Source organism: Miscanthus floridulus, chromosome 6, assembly GCF_019320115.1.
Source record: "Miscanthus floridulus cultivar M001 chromosome 6, ASM1932011v1, whole genome shotgun sequence".
Lineage (NCBI taxonomy): Eukaryota > Viridiplantae > Streptophyta > Magnoliopsida > Poales > Poaceae > Miscanthus > Miscanthus floridulus.
In genome coordinates, this window is record NC_089585.1 from 98,643,406 (window position 1) to 98,658,487 (window position 15,082).

The window sequence follows — 15,082 nt, forward strand, 5'->3', positions numbered from 1 at the left end:
CCCCGCCATTGAATCTATTTTTGCTATATTTTTGTAAGCAATATATCTCGGTTGTACTTTAGTTGGTTAGATGCTTGGCTCTAACATGAGACCTAGGTTTAAATCCAACAGACAAATTTTATTTGTTGTATTTATTAATCATTTTTTTGCTTACTTAGAACGTCCTGGGTTCCACCAAATTTTGTTATTATTAACATGAGAGAACACTATTCACTAATTTGTAATTTGTTTTGAACGAAGGATACATCTCAAGGTGCATTTATTTATATATTATCTAAATCCAAATCCTCCATATATTATCATAATCATGGATGTATTTATTTATTTATTAGTTTATATACCTCGGGTAGTAGTGTTTTTCTCATGAGGGGGAGATCCTCCTCCGTTCCTCATCAAACTTAGTTGAACAGTCCAAATGATGATAATACGAAGCTCTTAGTTAATACATTAAGCCCATTCTTTTTGTTAATTCTATTTTATGTAAAATATGGAGGTATGCAAATTAAAGAGCTCAACACTGAAATAGGGGGGACAAAGAAAATTACACTTACTTAATATAAAATAAATTCTTTTATTTATTTACTCCCTGTCTCGAAAGCCTTCAACTTATATACGATGACAAAAGCCATATGCACGTAAGTAAAAGGACGGCCAAGCAACAAGATATATATAAACACGTGACTCAACTCAACTTGATCAAGGTACGTAATGTTTCAAAATCAAATAAAAATAAATTAAATATACAGTGTACGGTGAAACAATTGAACAATAATATACAGTGTGCGGTGAAAGCCAGGACGCTAATAATAAGGAATAATATCTCTCGTTGTAATTGAGCCTGTTCGCTGGTTAGTTGTTGGGCTGATAAGTCCGACTAGTGCTGGTTTGTTGTGAGAGGAAAACACTGTTGGCTGGCTGATAAGCCCTGGCTGAAACAAACAAGCAAACAGACTAATTGCTTATAAAATAAAAATTTAACAAAAAATATTTGTTGCTTGGGTTCGAACCTAGGTCTATGGGCTGAGATTCAGCACTGGGGTTCAAACCCAGACCTTTGAGTTAAGTCGCGCGCGTCCTAACCAGCTAAACCATAATGGTGTTGTTGCATGTTCTTCAAAATAATTATACTTGTTTTATTTCAAACGTCAAGATCTATAGGGTAACAGCTCGGTGTCAAGATCTACGGCGACGAAGCCTTGTCCACGTCGGCGCCAGGTCACCGCCACGTTCAACGTCTCGCCAAGACCTCGACGTCATTGGCCATGGCGCCAAAACGTGTTTTCTCGGCGCCAAAAGCCATGACGCCGAGGTCAGAGTCCCTAAACAAAAATCGAACCAATCTGATCTATTTGTGAATATATTTTTAAAAAAGATTGAAAAATAAAAATTCGGGCTGCTATCCCGGATGGCATCCGAGCCTGCGTGTCACTGCGGGGCAGCTGTAAACGCTGGTGCGTTGGGCTCGGCCTCAAACCATTACTTTCTGGCACTTCTTTTCGCCCTCCTATCCACAGGAGGAAAGCAAACCATACCTCATGCTTTTCTCAAAGTTAATTATTGTGCAAGATAAAGGCTCTGTTTGCTGGTGTGAAACTTGACTGAAACTGGCTGAAAACACTGTTCTGACTGAATTGTTGTGAGAGAAAAACACTGTTCCAGCTGAAAAAAGAAGCCGAACAAGTCGAATATAGGATAAGCCGAACATGAAAAAAAAAAAGTAGACACGTGTGTTAAACCATTTAATTCTCATCTCATGATGCTTCAAATTAGCACAAGTGTGCATTCATTTTCTTCTATTATCGTTTTACACTCTCTTGTTACGTCAACACAATAATGACCCCGAATCATTGGTGCGAACCGGTTGCTTCTCTTCTAATCTTACATTCATCATCACTATACTATAGTCCTAATCCTAAGAAAATTAAGTGACGATGGAACTTACCATAAAACGTAGGTAAATCAGTGAAGCTAATTAACTAGTACTACTTGTGGTCTTGTGTGCCCTTTATTTTGGAAGACGAAATTTCACTTCAGCGAGCACGTGAGCACGAAGTCAAGTTTTCTAACGAACTTCCTGGTACACCTATCTGAAGGACATTAAAAACCTGATAAAAGTCACCCACCAACCTACACCAACCACAGTACAGTTGAACTAGTAGCACGGCACGTACTGTCTCCACCAGTCCAGCAAGGCAGCGGCAACCGCACCGCAGCATCGGCCATGGCGGCCACCGGCCTCAGCCGATCCGTGACATTCCTGTCCGGGTGAGGCCAACCGCTTCGCTGCTCTCGGTAAACCGGCGAGGCGATCCAGTCCAGCCGAGCCGCAAACCAAAAGCAAAGCAACGCCCGAATTAAAATCAGGACACAGGACAGGGAAAAAAACTCGCAGAAGTGAGCTCCCACCTCCCTCCCTCTCTCTCTCTCTCTCCGCTCGGCGCTCGCACCACCGCCGAACCCTCCGATCCAAACCCTCCTCGCGCTGCGCCGCATGCCTCCGAGCGCGACGAGGCGGCGGCGCTGCAGCTGACCACCCCACTTGACCCGCCCGGGAGAGAGACAGACGGACGGCAGGCAATGGGCGGCGTGACGTCCACCATCGCCGCGCGCTTCGCCTTCTTCCCGCCCACGCCGCCGTCCTACACCGTCGTGGTCGCCGACGCCGCCACCGGCCGCCTCGCCATCCCGGAGATCTCCCGGGCCCCCTCGCGCCGACGGAGGCGGGACGGCGCCGGGGCAGGGGGCTCCTCCGTCGCGGCGGCCGCCGAGGAGGAGGACGGCGCGGAGGTGGTGCGCCTCCGGACCCGCCGCGGGGAACGAGATCGTGGGGGTGTACGTGCGCCACGCGCGGGCCTCCGCCACGATGCTCTACTCCCACGGCAACGCCGCCGACCTCGGCCAGATGTACGGGCTCTTCGTCGAGCTCAGCCGCCGCCTCCGCGTCAACCTCTTCGGGTAAATGCTCCGCCCCCGCCACTTCAGCTCGCGCGATTGCCAATTTTGCTGCGAGCTGGAGGGCTTTTCCGTTGGGGGCAACTTACGGGAGGGTTTTGGGAAAGGTTGCAGGAGTTGTTCGATTTCTGGCGTTCCCATGCATTTATTATTGCTCGATTTGTTGGGCTTCATATCTCCTAACTAGGTGCTTCGATTATGCAAAGTGGTGGGTTCGCTCTAATTTTGGGACCCTGTAGCGGCAACTGCATGTTAGCAGATGGAATTGATAATTGATAGGAGATAAGATTGGATCACACACACCCCATTTATGTTTGGTGATGTGGAAAATTAACCTGTATTTATAGTCGCAAACAACTACTAGCTTGCCCTAGCAGCCATATACCAGTAAACCCTTGATTTACAGATTCCCCCCAAATTCAATTGAACACCTTAACAAGACACTTGCATCTATTGCATTGCTTACAGATCCTGTTCAACGAAAGAAATAGGTAGGGCTTTTGACTGCTGAATACTCCCTCCATCCCAAATTGTAAGTCATTCCAAGAATCTTGGAGAGTCAAAGCATCTCAAGTTTGACCAAGTTTATATAATAAGATAATAACATTTATGATACCAACTAAGTACCAATAGATTCTTTGTTAATTATATTTTTATAGTATACCTATTTGATGTCATAAATCTTTGTAATTTTTTTTATAATTTTGGTCAACTTGAGAAGCTTTGACTCTCCAAGATTCTTGGAATGACTTACAATTTGGGATGGAGGGAGTACAAGAGTAATTGACTAATTGGTGGGGTCCCGTATGATTCATGTAAGAGTAATTTCTTTGGCATGAAAAGAAAAAAACAACAGGCTATATAGATTATTAGTTATGCACTAGATAGGGACTGTACCAACATTGTAGGTGTGCCAGAGGCAAGATAATATATTTTGTGGATGTATCTTGGACTTTACACCTTGAACTTTTTCGATGCTGATGAGGTGGTGCCTTGCATTTTGAGGCATGATTAGTGGATCTTTCTAGGTGGATTACATTATGCAGGGAGATGTCAGATGTGCGTCGGATTTGGATTCCAAGGGATCATTTTTTTTTTCCCTTTCTCGTATATAATTTTGCTGTAGGACATGGAGATTTACTTTGTGACTGCTAAAGAAAATTCTTTCATGGTTGTAATTTGTAATCATGAAAAGCTTTGGTAACTCCAAAGATTTATGTTAGACTGAGACTAAAACATGTTTTTTTTAACTTTATTGCTGAACAGCATAATCACTATCTGCATCATTTACATATTCTTTCTGCAAAGCATATCCAGCATTTCTTGCTCTTCCATCCCAAGGAAATATGATTAACCTGATATCTGCATCATAGCATTTTAAAGTGCCTGGTTTCTGTCTGTCTTGAGTTTCATTTGGAACAATGTACCTCTTTGCTAAATAGGCTTCTCCTCTAGACTGATGCTTAATTTGTGGCCACAGTTAGTTCCTCCAGACTGATGCTTAATTTGTGGCCACAGTTAGTTCTCCGCTAGACTGATGCTTAATTTGTGGCCACAGTTGGTTCCCTAGTCTTTTTCCCTGAAAGTGATTTTAATATACTTATATATTGCTGCAGGTATGATTATTCTGGTTACGGGAGATCTACAGGGAAGGTATCTTTTGTTCTTTTATTTTGACTGCTTAACTAATAACTTATGTAGCAACTAGAATCTTCTCCCTAACCATATCTTAATAGACAGTTTATTCTTCCATTGAACAGCCCACTGAGTGTAATACATATGCAGACATTGAAAGCAGCATATAACTGCCTCAAGGAAAAATATGGTGTTGCAGATGAGGATATGATCTTATATGGTCAGTCTGTTGGAAGTGGTCCAACCATTGATCTTGCTTCACGATTGCCAGACTTGCGAGCAGTGGTTTTGCATAGTCCTATTTTATCTGGACTAAGAGTACTATATCCAGTCAAACGGACATTTTGGTTCGACATTTACAAGGTATATTTGGTTCTTTTGTTTCCTGGAGTTATTGATTGGTTGCTAAATAACTGATATCTTTTCTCTCCTTGCTGTAGAACATCGACAAAATTGGCTTGGTAAATTGTCCGGTGCTTGTCATTCATGTGAGTTCTAATATCCTATCTCCCAATCCTCTCCCCCCAGGGTCCTTGGTGGAATTAACTTCTGATACAATACAGTAGATTGAGCACTGAAAATGGGTGATTCCTCAGTCTGTGATAAGGGTATACACAGTAGAATGAGTAATACTCGCTAATCACTACTCACCCCAATCCAAGTATGTTAATAACGACCATTCAGATTTGTCAAAGTTGTAGACAGCTATCAAGTGGGCATGTTAATCTTAAGAAACTAATGTTTGTTAATTCGGTATCATAGTTGCTTTGGTAGATTATTGCTTCTTTGACTAACATAACCTGATACTTTCCTGTACCAGGGTACTTCAGATGATGTCGTTGACTGCTCCCACGGAAAACAGCTATGGGAGCATTGCAAAGTAAAGTATTCTCCACTGTGGTTGAGTGGTGGTGGCCACATGCAATCTAGAGCTATATCCAGATTACATTAAGCACTTGAAGAAGTTTGTGTCAAGCGTTAGCAAAAAAACACCAAAACCTGAACCAAAAGAGATAACGGCAAAGGATGGCACTACCAGTAAAGAAACAGAGGAAACATACTCGGAGAAACCTCAAGTGGCTACAAAGTGCTCACAGATCTCACGGAAGAGCCTAGATAGCCTAGTTGGGAAATCCAAAACAGTGGATGTTCCTGATAAACCACGGATGAGCTCAGATGACATTGACAAGTTCCGGAGGAGAAGATGCTTGGTTTGGTGATGCCATATTCTGCACAAATTGTGGAACAGTACCTGAGTGAGGATACTATAGCATGGAAATCAACTAATCAAGCAACTGTAGTTACATCATGTTGCGAGGAACGGCATCAGCGGTTCCTGCAGTGGAGAGGAAAGACCTGTTAAATAAAAAAAAGAACCAGGAAGCTACCACCATCATCCATCAAAGGCACAGCTACTTGACTGAAAACTGGTAGTTTCTCAGTTAATTTAACACTTACACCGTCAACATGTTTTGCAGCATCGTTTAGGGTTTCCATCATGTAAAAGTGTACCATTATTGTCTGTAATCACGGGGGACCAATACAAACATTTGCCTCCCCTCTGTGCAAAGTCTGAAAGCCTTAACGGAATCACGAGCACCATAGTCCTATTCTGGGTGCACTGGTATCGGGTTCACATGCGTTGTGGAACCTTGTGAGCTTTACCCTGTATACTGATCTACTCCAACCTTATCGCTGGTTGGTTTCAGTTAGGGTTTATTAGTCAGTCAACAATGTTTTTCTCTCACAACGAACTAGCATCAACCGGGCTTATCAGTCCAGAAACCAACCAGCGAACAGAGCCATTATACAGATTATGCTCCACGTATCAATTGGAAACTGACGGGTGAAACGCACATCACATTTGTCAAAGGTCAGGCTAGTCCCAAACGACATCTATTTAGTACTTTTGTTAGATAATGGGGCATCTATTTGGTACTAGTACTCATGTTTATGTATGTGTATATACCATTCACCACTCTTACACATATACGTACATTCCCTCTGTCCTGACAGCACCAACAAAACAAATATTTACATCACCAGGGACCACGAAGCCTGAAAACAAATGACAGGCAATCTGACATGGCTCAGTCACAGCAGCAAAGCAGTTCTCTATGCGGAAGCCTAAATACAAACATGAAGCACAAATAAATCTCGGGCGGTCTCAGTCCTCGAGCACTAACTAATCTAGTCCTTGCTGGTGTTGGGCGTGGTGGCCCTGCTGTCCCACGGAGCATGAACCGTGGTAGGGAGACACGGGCCCGTCCTTGTTCTTCTTGTCTCTATCCTTCTGCCATCAGGCATTCACCCTGAATGCTCCTGAGCACCTCGAGCACCTCCTTGATCGGCGGGCGCATCTCGCCGTTCTGCTGCAGGCAACGGAAGGCCAGCTCCGCGACCATGGTCATCATCTTCTTGGTGGCCGGGTCGGTCTCGTAGCCCAGGCCGAGGTCGACGAGCTCCTCCAGCTGGCACTTCTGGATCTTGCTGATGGCCATGCCGGCCAGGTTGATCTCGTTGCGGTGTCTGGTGATGTCGACGGCGGGCTTCGACGAGATGAGCTCCACCAGCACCACTCCGAAACTGTAGACGTCGCTCTTGTCCGTCAGCTGGTAGCACTGGTGGTACTCTGGATCTACATACCTGCCAGCCATGTGCAAAAACACAAAATGTTCTCTGTTGAGATCAACGGAACTACCTTTTGGGCAAACAGTAAACTGGTGGATGTATCACAGCGTGATGCCACCATGTGGCAAACTACAACGACATGGACATACCCTGGTGTGCCCTGGGGAGCGGTGGAGACGTGCGTGACGTCGAGGGGGAAGAGGCGGGAGAGGCCGAAGTCAGCGACCTTGACGTGGTAGTCGGCGTCGAGGAGGATGTTGGTGGTCTTGACGTCGCGGTGCACGACGGGCGGCTCGATGGCGTGCAGGTAGGTAAGCGCCGCGGCGGACTCCACGGCGATGCTGAGGCGGAGCGGCCACGAGAGGGCGCGCTCGGGGGCTCGCGGCCCGTGCAGGTGGTCGGCCACCGTGCCGTTGGCCACGAACTCGTACACCAGCAGCAGCTCGCGGCTCTGGCAGGACGTGCAGCCGTAGAACATGACCAGGTTCGGGTGGCGCAGCCCGGACAGGATGGCCGCCTCGTTCTGGAACTGCTCCACGCGCCGGTAGCTGTTGTTGTACAGCCGCTTCACCGCCACCACGCGCCCGTCCTTGAGGTACCCTGAGCAGTGAGCACAAAGAACCAGAGCCTGGTGTTATTAGTGCTGCCTTTGCGTAGTTTGGTTTGCCTATATGAATAGTGCCACGCAATGACCAACATCTTGGAACGAACTGACAGTCGCATGGTTTGCTGAACAATGTAGAATGCCAATTGGCACTTAAGTGCAAATCCAAAGGCGGGAGCATGGCTTTGTAAGAGATCATTTCTAGGAGTACCTTTGTAGACGGCGCCGAAGCCACCATCACCGAGTTCTCTGTTTTCGTTGAAGCAGTTGGTCGCCTCCTCGAGCTCCTCGTAGGTGAAGAGGTGCGTCGGCGGGTCCTCGATGCTGCCGGACTCCATGTCGCCGAGCCGTGAACGCGGGGTCCCACCAGAGCCGCTGTACTTGAGGAGCTTCGAAGATGAGTTGATCACTTTCTTCTGCTTCCTCTTGCGCATGAACAAAAATATTGCAGCGGCAAGTACTGCAACACCAGCACCACCAGCCACGACACCTGAAAAGGTTGCGTGAGTTAATATTACAGTCATATTAATCTTCTAGTATCGCTGAAAGCTGCGTACTTCCAGAAACAGGTATTTGCAATTAGCTGTAAAATGATATACGTAATACTAGGGATTGCAGCAAAATGTGTGGGAACAAAGGGGATATATTTATGTAGAAAGCCAACAGTGGACCACTTAAGAAACATTGTAGATAAAGGCTGCGTAGTGCTTACCAGCAATAATTGCCGTTTTCCTTTTTGATCCTGTATGCCAACGAACAAAAGACTGTGTCAGATTTGAGCAAGATTAAGCTGATTTACATTAAACAGAAACACAAAGTACAAAAGTATTACTGCAAACCGAGAAATTTACATCAAACAAAAGTAGTACATGCTACTCGAAATAACAAGGCAGACTCCACTAGAAATTGCCCCAAAAGAAAACTCATGCAAGGAAGACAATGTAAGAAAAATTAACTGCAAACCGAGAAATTTTGGTGGTTATTTTCATTCCATTGATCAGGTGCACTTGTTAAAATTCAGTAGTTCAGTAATAGGATATGGAGTTTCATTTGTATAAACTCAATTGAATTATATGATGCGTAGCAGAGCTAGAAGCAGCAAAAGTAACTTTCTATTGTTGTTTCCTTCCTCTGTTGAAATTCGCAGACATAATTCTCCTTGTCAATAAGGCAACGGATCCAGATCCTGCTGGTAACTTAGGCCAAAATGTAAAACAAGTTCAGTGTCCTTTTTGACCAGATAGGCAGATCCTGCATTTTGAATAATCTATATCTTGTAGTAATAGTGGAGCATGATGCAAGATCTTCCTTCTGTCCTCTCTTTTATTTTGCTGAAACTTGCTCCTCTTTAGGAAGATACGATGCATCATGTAATAACATAGAAAAATGCTACGATACAGGGAAAAGTTGCAGGAGGCAAGTAATCAATTCGCCTTTGGTGAATAACTTGGTCTTTGTATATATATTATTATATAAAGTCGTAATCATAATGTCCCTCAGGACTCAGGACACAGGGCTATAGGTAGGAGGTCGGCATCAAAATAAAGGTGGGCAACAAATATCGTTGCAAGACAGACATCTGAAATATTCCTAAGCTTTCTGAATAGCCAAAAGTGAACATCTCAATATGAAATCAGAGCAGTTGAAAGCCATCAAATCAAAGAAGAAGCAATTTTTACCAGTACTAGTTTTTGAGATTATATCCTCATCAACATCTCAAACAAATCAGAGCAGTTTGAAAAGGCTAACCAGGGAATCAAAGTCTTGAATGAAGAAGGTTTGAAATGTAAAGCTACCACTCTAAACCTGCTAGTTGAAGAACACAATAATCTTTGAAGTCTTGAACATAGAAATTTTAAGGCTAGAGGCTCATGGCTCATACTGTTCCAAAGTAGTACAGTGATTCTACAGTATATCCAGTTACCAATAATGTGAGTGAAAATGCCTACTATATGAAGTTGCTATCTCAGGCATCAACGGTCCCAATTAATGTGAACACCAGCGATTCATGCAACCACAAAAAAAACTGAAGCGTCGCGGTTTTCAGTTAGAGCGACGAGATGTCTGTCGCTGAAATTAACAAGACTACGCTGGTGCGCATCAGTTTCTGCTGTGCTCCTACATCGACAGGTGGGCATGGATCTCTCTTTAAGTCATTAGACGCGCAACCATTAATTCCGCAAGTAGCTCTTGCCGGGGAGCGTTGTTTGGGCCTCTCTGTTAGGTGGGGTTTTCGGCCATAAACGTCGTAAGGCTTAATCAGCAACAGCCTACAGGCTGCACCTACGAGTCTTGTACATGAAGGTAAGCTACTGTCATGCAAACCGTGATGTGGCAATCGATCGTAGCAAAGGAACCCCGTCCTTTTTAAGCAATTAATTATGTATAAGTGCCTAGAGAGCAGTACTGAAGTCGCATGATTTGGTGCTGCAGCCTTGCATGGAGCAGCTAACATATAGGGTACGGAAGGTAGGAGAGATGGATGCAAAGAGTACTTCCAAATTCTCAACCGCTCCTTGGCCGTACGACGAGACACAAGAAGTCTTGGGCGAGACGGAGCCCCGTCGCTGTGGCTCTATCGATTTTCCTCAACGCGTGGTCGTGCTGAGAGCGACGCGACCGAACTCGGTGGTCCTGGATAAAATCTCGGAGGCCGACTCGTCCCAACAGCCCCGCCGGCGACAGACACTGGAAAACAAGCCGCGAGGTGCCGTTGCGCCATCGGATCGGAGCGGTGCTTTCAAGCTATCTATGAGTCTATGACACATCTCTATCGAGAGAGGACGGGTTACTGAGCAGCAGAGCCCGGACTAATTGGACTGACGCGCTTTAAGCTCTGGTTCGTTTCACACCCAGATATTTGATAGTGTCTGTCTGTATTTCTAACGCGACAGTGTTTTCTCCGGACAGAGAAGAAAGCGTTAGCGTGCAGAGGAAACCATGGATTATTAGCAGCGATATGGTGTGTAATTATGCAGGTAGTAATGACAGCCTGATAGAATGAATGCACGCCATCGAAGGCTAATGGCTCGACCATTTCTATGGCGATTTGGACGGTGAAAGCATGGCTGTTACGTACCGGGCCAAGACAGAGCGGAGGAGTCAGCAGAGATCTTACTACAACTGCCGCCGTCGCCCACGCGGCCGTCGGGGCAGAGGCAGCCCAGGAACTCGCCGGCGCGGTTGTACCCGCACTTGCCGCTGGACTGCTCGCATTGGCCGCACGGACCGCCGGAGCTCCGGTCCCAGCCCAGCTGGAACCCCGCGCGGAGGGCCTTGCCGTACCCGTCCTTCCTCCACACCGGGTCCTGAGCGTCGGGCGGGATGGAGCTCTTGAGCACCGGCACTTCGAATATCTGCCGGCACGCGCTCGACCAGTCGCCGGGAGGCACCTCGCCGCGCGGGAGCACCAGACGTCATGGAAGCCGGTTTGTCCATGTCTCCACAGGTGATGGGCTTGATGGTCGGCGGCTTCGGCGGTTTGGGAGCGGGCTCGGCCTCCGGGCCGAAGGAGCAGCCGACGAAGAAGAAGAGGTAGTCGACGCTGTGGAGAATAAGGGACAGCCGGACGGCCGGTGGGATGGTCACGTTGTGGTCCACGACGGGGCATCCACCGTTGCCCGCGCCCGCGGCGTCCGCGTCGGCGAGCGAGACGATCAGGTTGGCGTAGTCGATGCCCGAGACCGTGTAGTTGTCGTCGCCGAGCTTCAGGACGGGCTTGTTGTTGGCGCCGTCGCAGATGACGGCGAGGCCCGGGTAGCCGCAGTAGGACTCGCCGTCGTGGTCCGGGACCGCCTTGGCGTCGTCGCTGGCGAGGTAGAACGGGTAGCTGATGTTCACGCCGCCGCAGAGGTACGGCCGAGACCGGCACGCGGAGACGGCGTACGTGTCGTCATCGCCGCGCGACGCGACGGCCGCGGCGAGTAGGAGGAGTACGAGGAGGAGGAGGAGGCCTCGGTCGTGGTGGCTCAGGGAAAGCATGGCAGCTGGGGAAGCTGGCAGCTCTGTTCAGGTCTCAGGAATTTCTGGCGCGCAGTTTTGGTTGGTGGACGGCGGGCAGGTTCCGGTTTTTTTGGTCAAGCGATGTTTTAAGCCTCGCTTTGGTAGTGGCAAGTGCAGCTAGCCGTGCAGTACCGGCGAAGGTTGGGTGGCTGACACTGACGACGGGCAAGGACACACGGGCAAACTATGGCTTGAGGAGGGGCCTGCCTGCTCGTAGTAGCGGACTCGCGAGTCGCGACGTTGCCAGCCTACCGCGCCACACTGCCAGAGTCGCTGCGTTACCTGACCCATGTCCCTATCCCATGGCGACTCCAGAGCTTTTTTTTTTTGAAAAAAACAGGAGGGTCAAGGAGCCCCTACTGATCAAATTAATGAAATGCAGTAAAACACAAGTACAAGTACAAAACAGACAAACTAAAGAAAGAGTGGGGCGTGGCTAGTCACTTTTCCAAATTGGCGTCAAAAGGAAGAGCTATTGGTCGTCTATTTTTTTTATTACTATACTGGTATTATCCTTGTGCAGGTGGCTGTTTTTCCCCCCTCCAATTTTCGTTTTGGAATGGTTGCCCTATTCTCCTGCGCGTGTTCAACGATGCCGTATGTATGCTACGGCAGAAATGCTTCGGTCAGTGGTTCCTGAAGATCGAGTCTATGGCCGTGAAAGACAGCTTGAGAAAATTGAGCCGCTTCCTCCTATCACTGGCGGTGTGGCTTCCAGCAGCAGCAGGCATGTGCCGGCGATGGGCTGTAAAAGTTCTGTCTCATTCCCGCCGACGGCAGCCGTGGAGAAATATAAGAGCATGCGCGGTCCAAGTTGTGGACGTTCAGGAGAACAGAGCGGTCCACAACAACACATCGCGTTCAGAGGGAAGAATCGGTCAGAGTGGCTGGTCCTGGTCGTGTTCGGCTATTACTTTCAGCCTGGTTAACATCTAAAATTTGTCATGCTAAAGATTTGACAAGCCAAAAGTTGGGTAAAATCATTGCTATAGATTTGTCAAGACAAATGTAAGACTTTAGCAAGTTTTGGTAGCAAACCAAATACTAGCCAAAATTAGAGATTGATCAGTGGTATGACAAATTTTGAAAGCGAACCAATCGTGCCATTATTACATTCCATCCCACATACAGCTGCCGGCTTACTGTAATCAGGTAGTTGATGATGCGACTTCGAACTTAAACCTAACTCATGTAAAACATTACAGAGTGGTAAGCACGAGGGAGCGGCGGCTGCAGATTTTTGGGTTGGAAGGAAACTGACATTGAAGGCCCAAGGGGAATAAGATGCAGATGGTCCAAAATATGGCAAGCTGGTGGCAGGCTTCTGCTGGTGGTCCTGTTAAGGACAGGTCTAAAATTGCTACATGGTTGATTGATTTTTACAGATTTTTCATCCTTTAATTTAGATCCATTTCGACACCTTTTATTTTCAAAAAGCAATCGAAGTTCTTTGTTCAGGCCAAGCAAAGATTTGATTCCAAGGTAAAATTTGAAACAAAAACTTTTTTTTTTTACTGAAGCTACAACTAGGAGCTACCTGCCTACTTACAGTTGATGAAGCTGCAAGCTAATGGACCCCCTTAGCAATTTGACACCAAGGAAGGAGAAAAGGCTTGGTTTCAACCAAAAAAGGAAGGAGAAAAGGTAGTACTACAAGACAGAAAGGGCTTACCTTTGGTGCATTCATGGTTGCTCACTCGGCCGTTGGTACACAAGCAAGCCACGAATTCCCCATATCTGCTGTAGGCACAACGTCCATTGGATCCCTCGCAGTCGGTGCACAGCTCGGACTTCCTACTCGAGTTCCATCCCAACTGAAAACCCTGTTTAAGAGCGTTGCGGTACCCGTTGGTGCTCCATTGCGAATCGATCGTCAGGGAGTCGTTCTGAAGCACCGGCACTTGGATAACTTGCTTGCACTCCCGTGACAAAGTTTGGTGGGGCACCTCCGAAGGAATCACAAAAGAATAATAACCATCCAAAGAACTTGGACATGTGATCGGGTTGATGTAAGGCTGCCCAGGGATAGTGGAGATGGAGCAGTTGGCGAAGAAGAGGAGGTAACCAACAGTGTACTCTGGCAATAAGTTGAGCCACACGGCGGGCGGCACGGTGACGTTGTGGTCGACCGGGCAGCTCTCATCGCCGTCGAGGACATCGGGATCGGCGAGGGAGATGGTGGAGTTGGTGTAGTCGATGCCCGTCACGTTGTAGTAGTAGTCTGGGCCGCTGCCGAGTTGCAGGATGGGATACTTGTCGTCCACACAGTCGATGGCCAGCCCAGGGTACCCGCAGGAGGAGGAGTTGTTGCCCAGGACATCTGCCGTCTCATCGAAAAGATAGAACGGGTAACTGATATTCACATCGCCGCATGTGTATGGCTGCACCTTGCATATGGAGGTGTTGTACATGTAATCGTCGTCGGAAGGATCGCCACGGGAAGCGACAAATAAGACGGCAAGGAGAAGCGGCAGCGGCAGTCGGTGCCGAAGCGAGCAGAGGGCCATGGCTGAATAAGTCGAGTTTTTTTTTTCCTTTCTCCCTCCCCGTTAGTTCGGTGGCCGCCGGCCTCGGCTCTCTCTGTTTATAAGGCAACAAGGGGCTGGGGAGTCTTCTCGGAAGGTTGGGTGGCAGACGAGGGCGCCACCAGACGGAAGAGCCGTGGTTGACCAGCCACCTGGGTGTCGCGAAATGCCAATCGCTTGCCACGCAAGGTCGGCTACGGCTTATGACTCCTGCCTCCCCTATTGGCTGGGTCGTAAATGATCATGAATTATAAACTAGAATACTATTTTTCTCCCACACCAAACCATAATAAAAAAAAATTTGCGTTTAGCGTTGAACACTTGTACATGGTCAGCGACTACATAATGCAGTGGTACTCAGGATCCTAGTCAGGACCCAGTCCTCTGATCCCCTCTGTCATGCAGTGATGTACATGGTCAGCGACTACATAATGCAGTGGTACTCAGGATCCTAGTCAGGACCCAGTCCTCTGATCCCCTCTGTCATGCAGTGATGGGAACTTTTTTGAGGAAAAGTGTCGGGGAAAGTTGCTCGTTCAGGAAAAACTATTCATGTTCCTATTATGTTAAAAAACATGATGTAGTACCACATTTCTTATTCCACGTCCCTCCGCCCGCTTATGCTGAAATTTAGTTTATACTAAAATATTATGATAGAAAAACACTGTTCCAGTAACACGGCTGCTAAGGTTGGGAACCATGAAATTGGAGTAAACAAAAAGTATGACGTCAC

General features: G+C 47.2%; 1 protein-coding gene and 2 pseudogenes across 1 annotated transcript; 1 reads left to right on the forward strand and 2 right to left on the reverse strand.

The window, feature by feature from the left end:
- Window positions 1-2,562: 2,562 nt before the first annotated feature.
- On the forward strand, window positions 2,563-6,177 carry LOC136456402 (uncharacterized; annotated as a pseudogene).
- A 317-nt stretch (window positions 6,178-6,494) lies between these two features.
- LOC136456399 (LEAF RUST 10 DISEASE-RESISTANCE LOCUS RECEPTOR-LIKE PROTEIN KINASE-like 1.2) lies at window positions 6,495-13,461 on the reverse strand (annotated as a pseudogene).
- Window positions 13,007-14,331, reverse strand: LOC136460879 (LEAF RUST 10 DISEASE-RESISTANCE LOCUS RECEPTOR-LIKE PROTEIN KINASE-like 2.5). Its single transcript, XM_066460415.1, has 2 exons — window positions 13,497-14,331; window positions 13,007-13,080 (listed from the first exon to the last, which is right to left on the reverse strand). The coding sequence occupies exons 1-2, from the start codon at window positions 14,329-14,331 to the stop codon at window positions 13,007-13,009; spliced, it is 909 nt and encodes a 302-aa protein (XP_066316512.1).
- Between the last annotated feature and the right edge of the window lie 751 nt (window positions 14,332-15,082).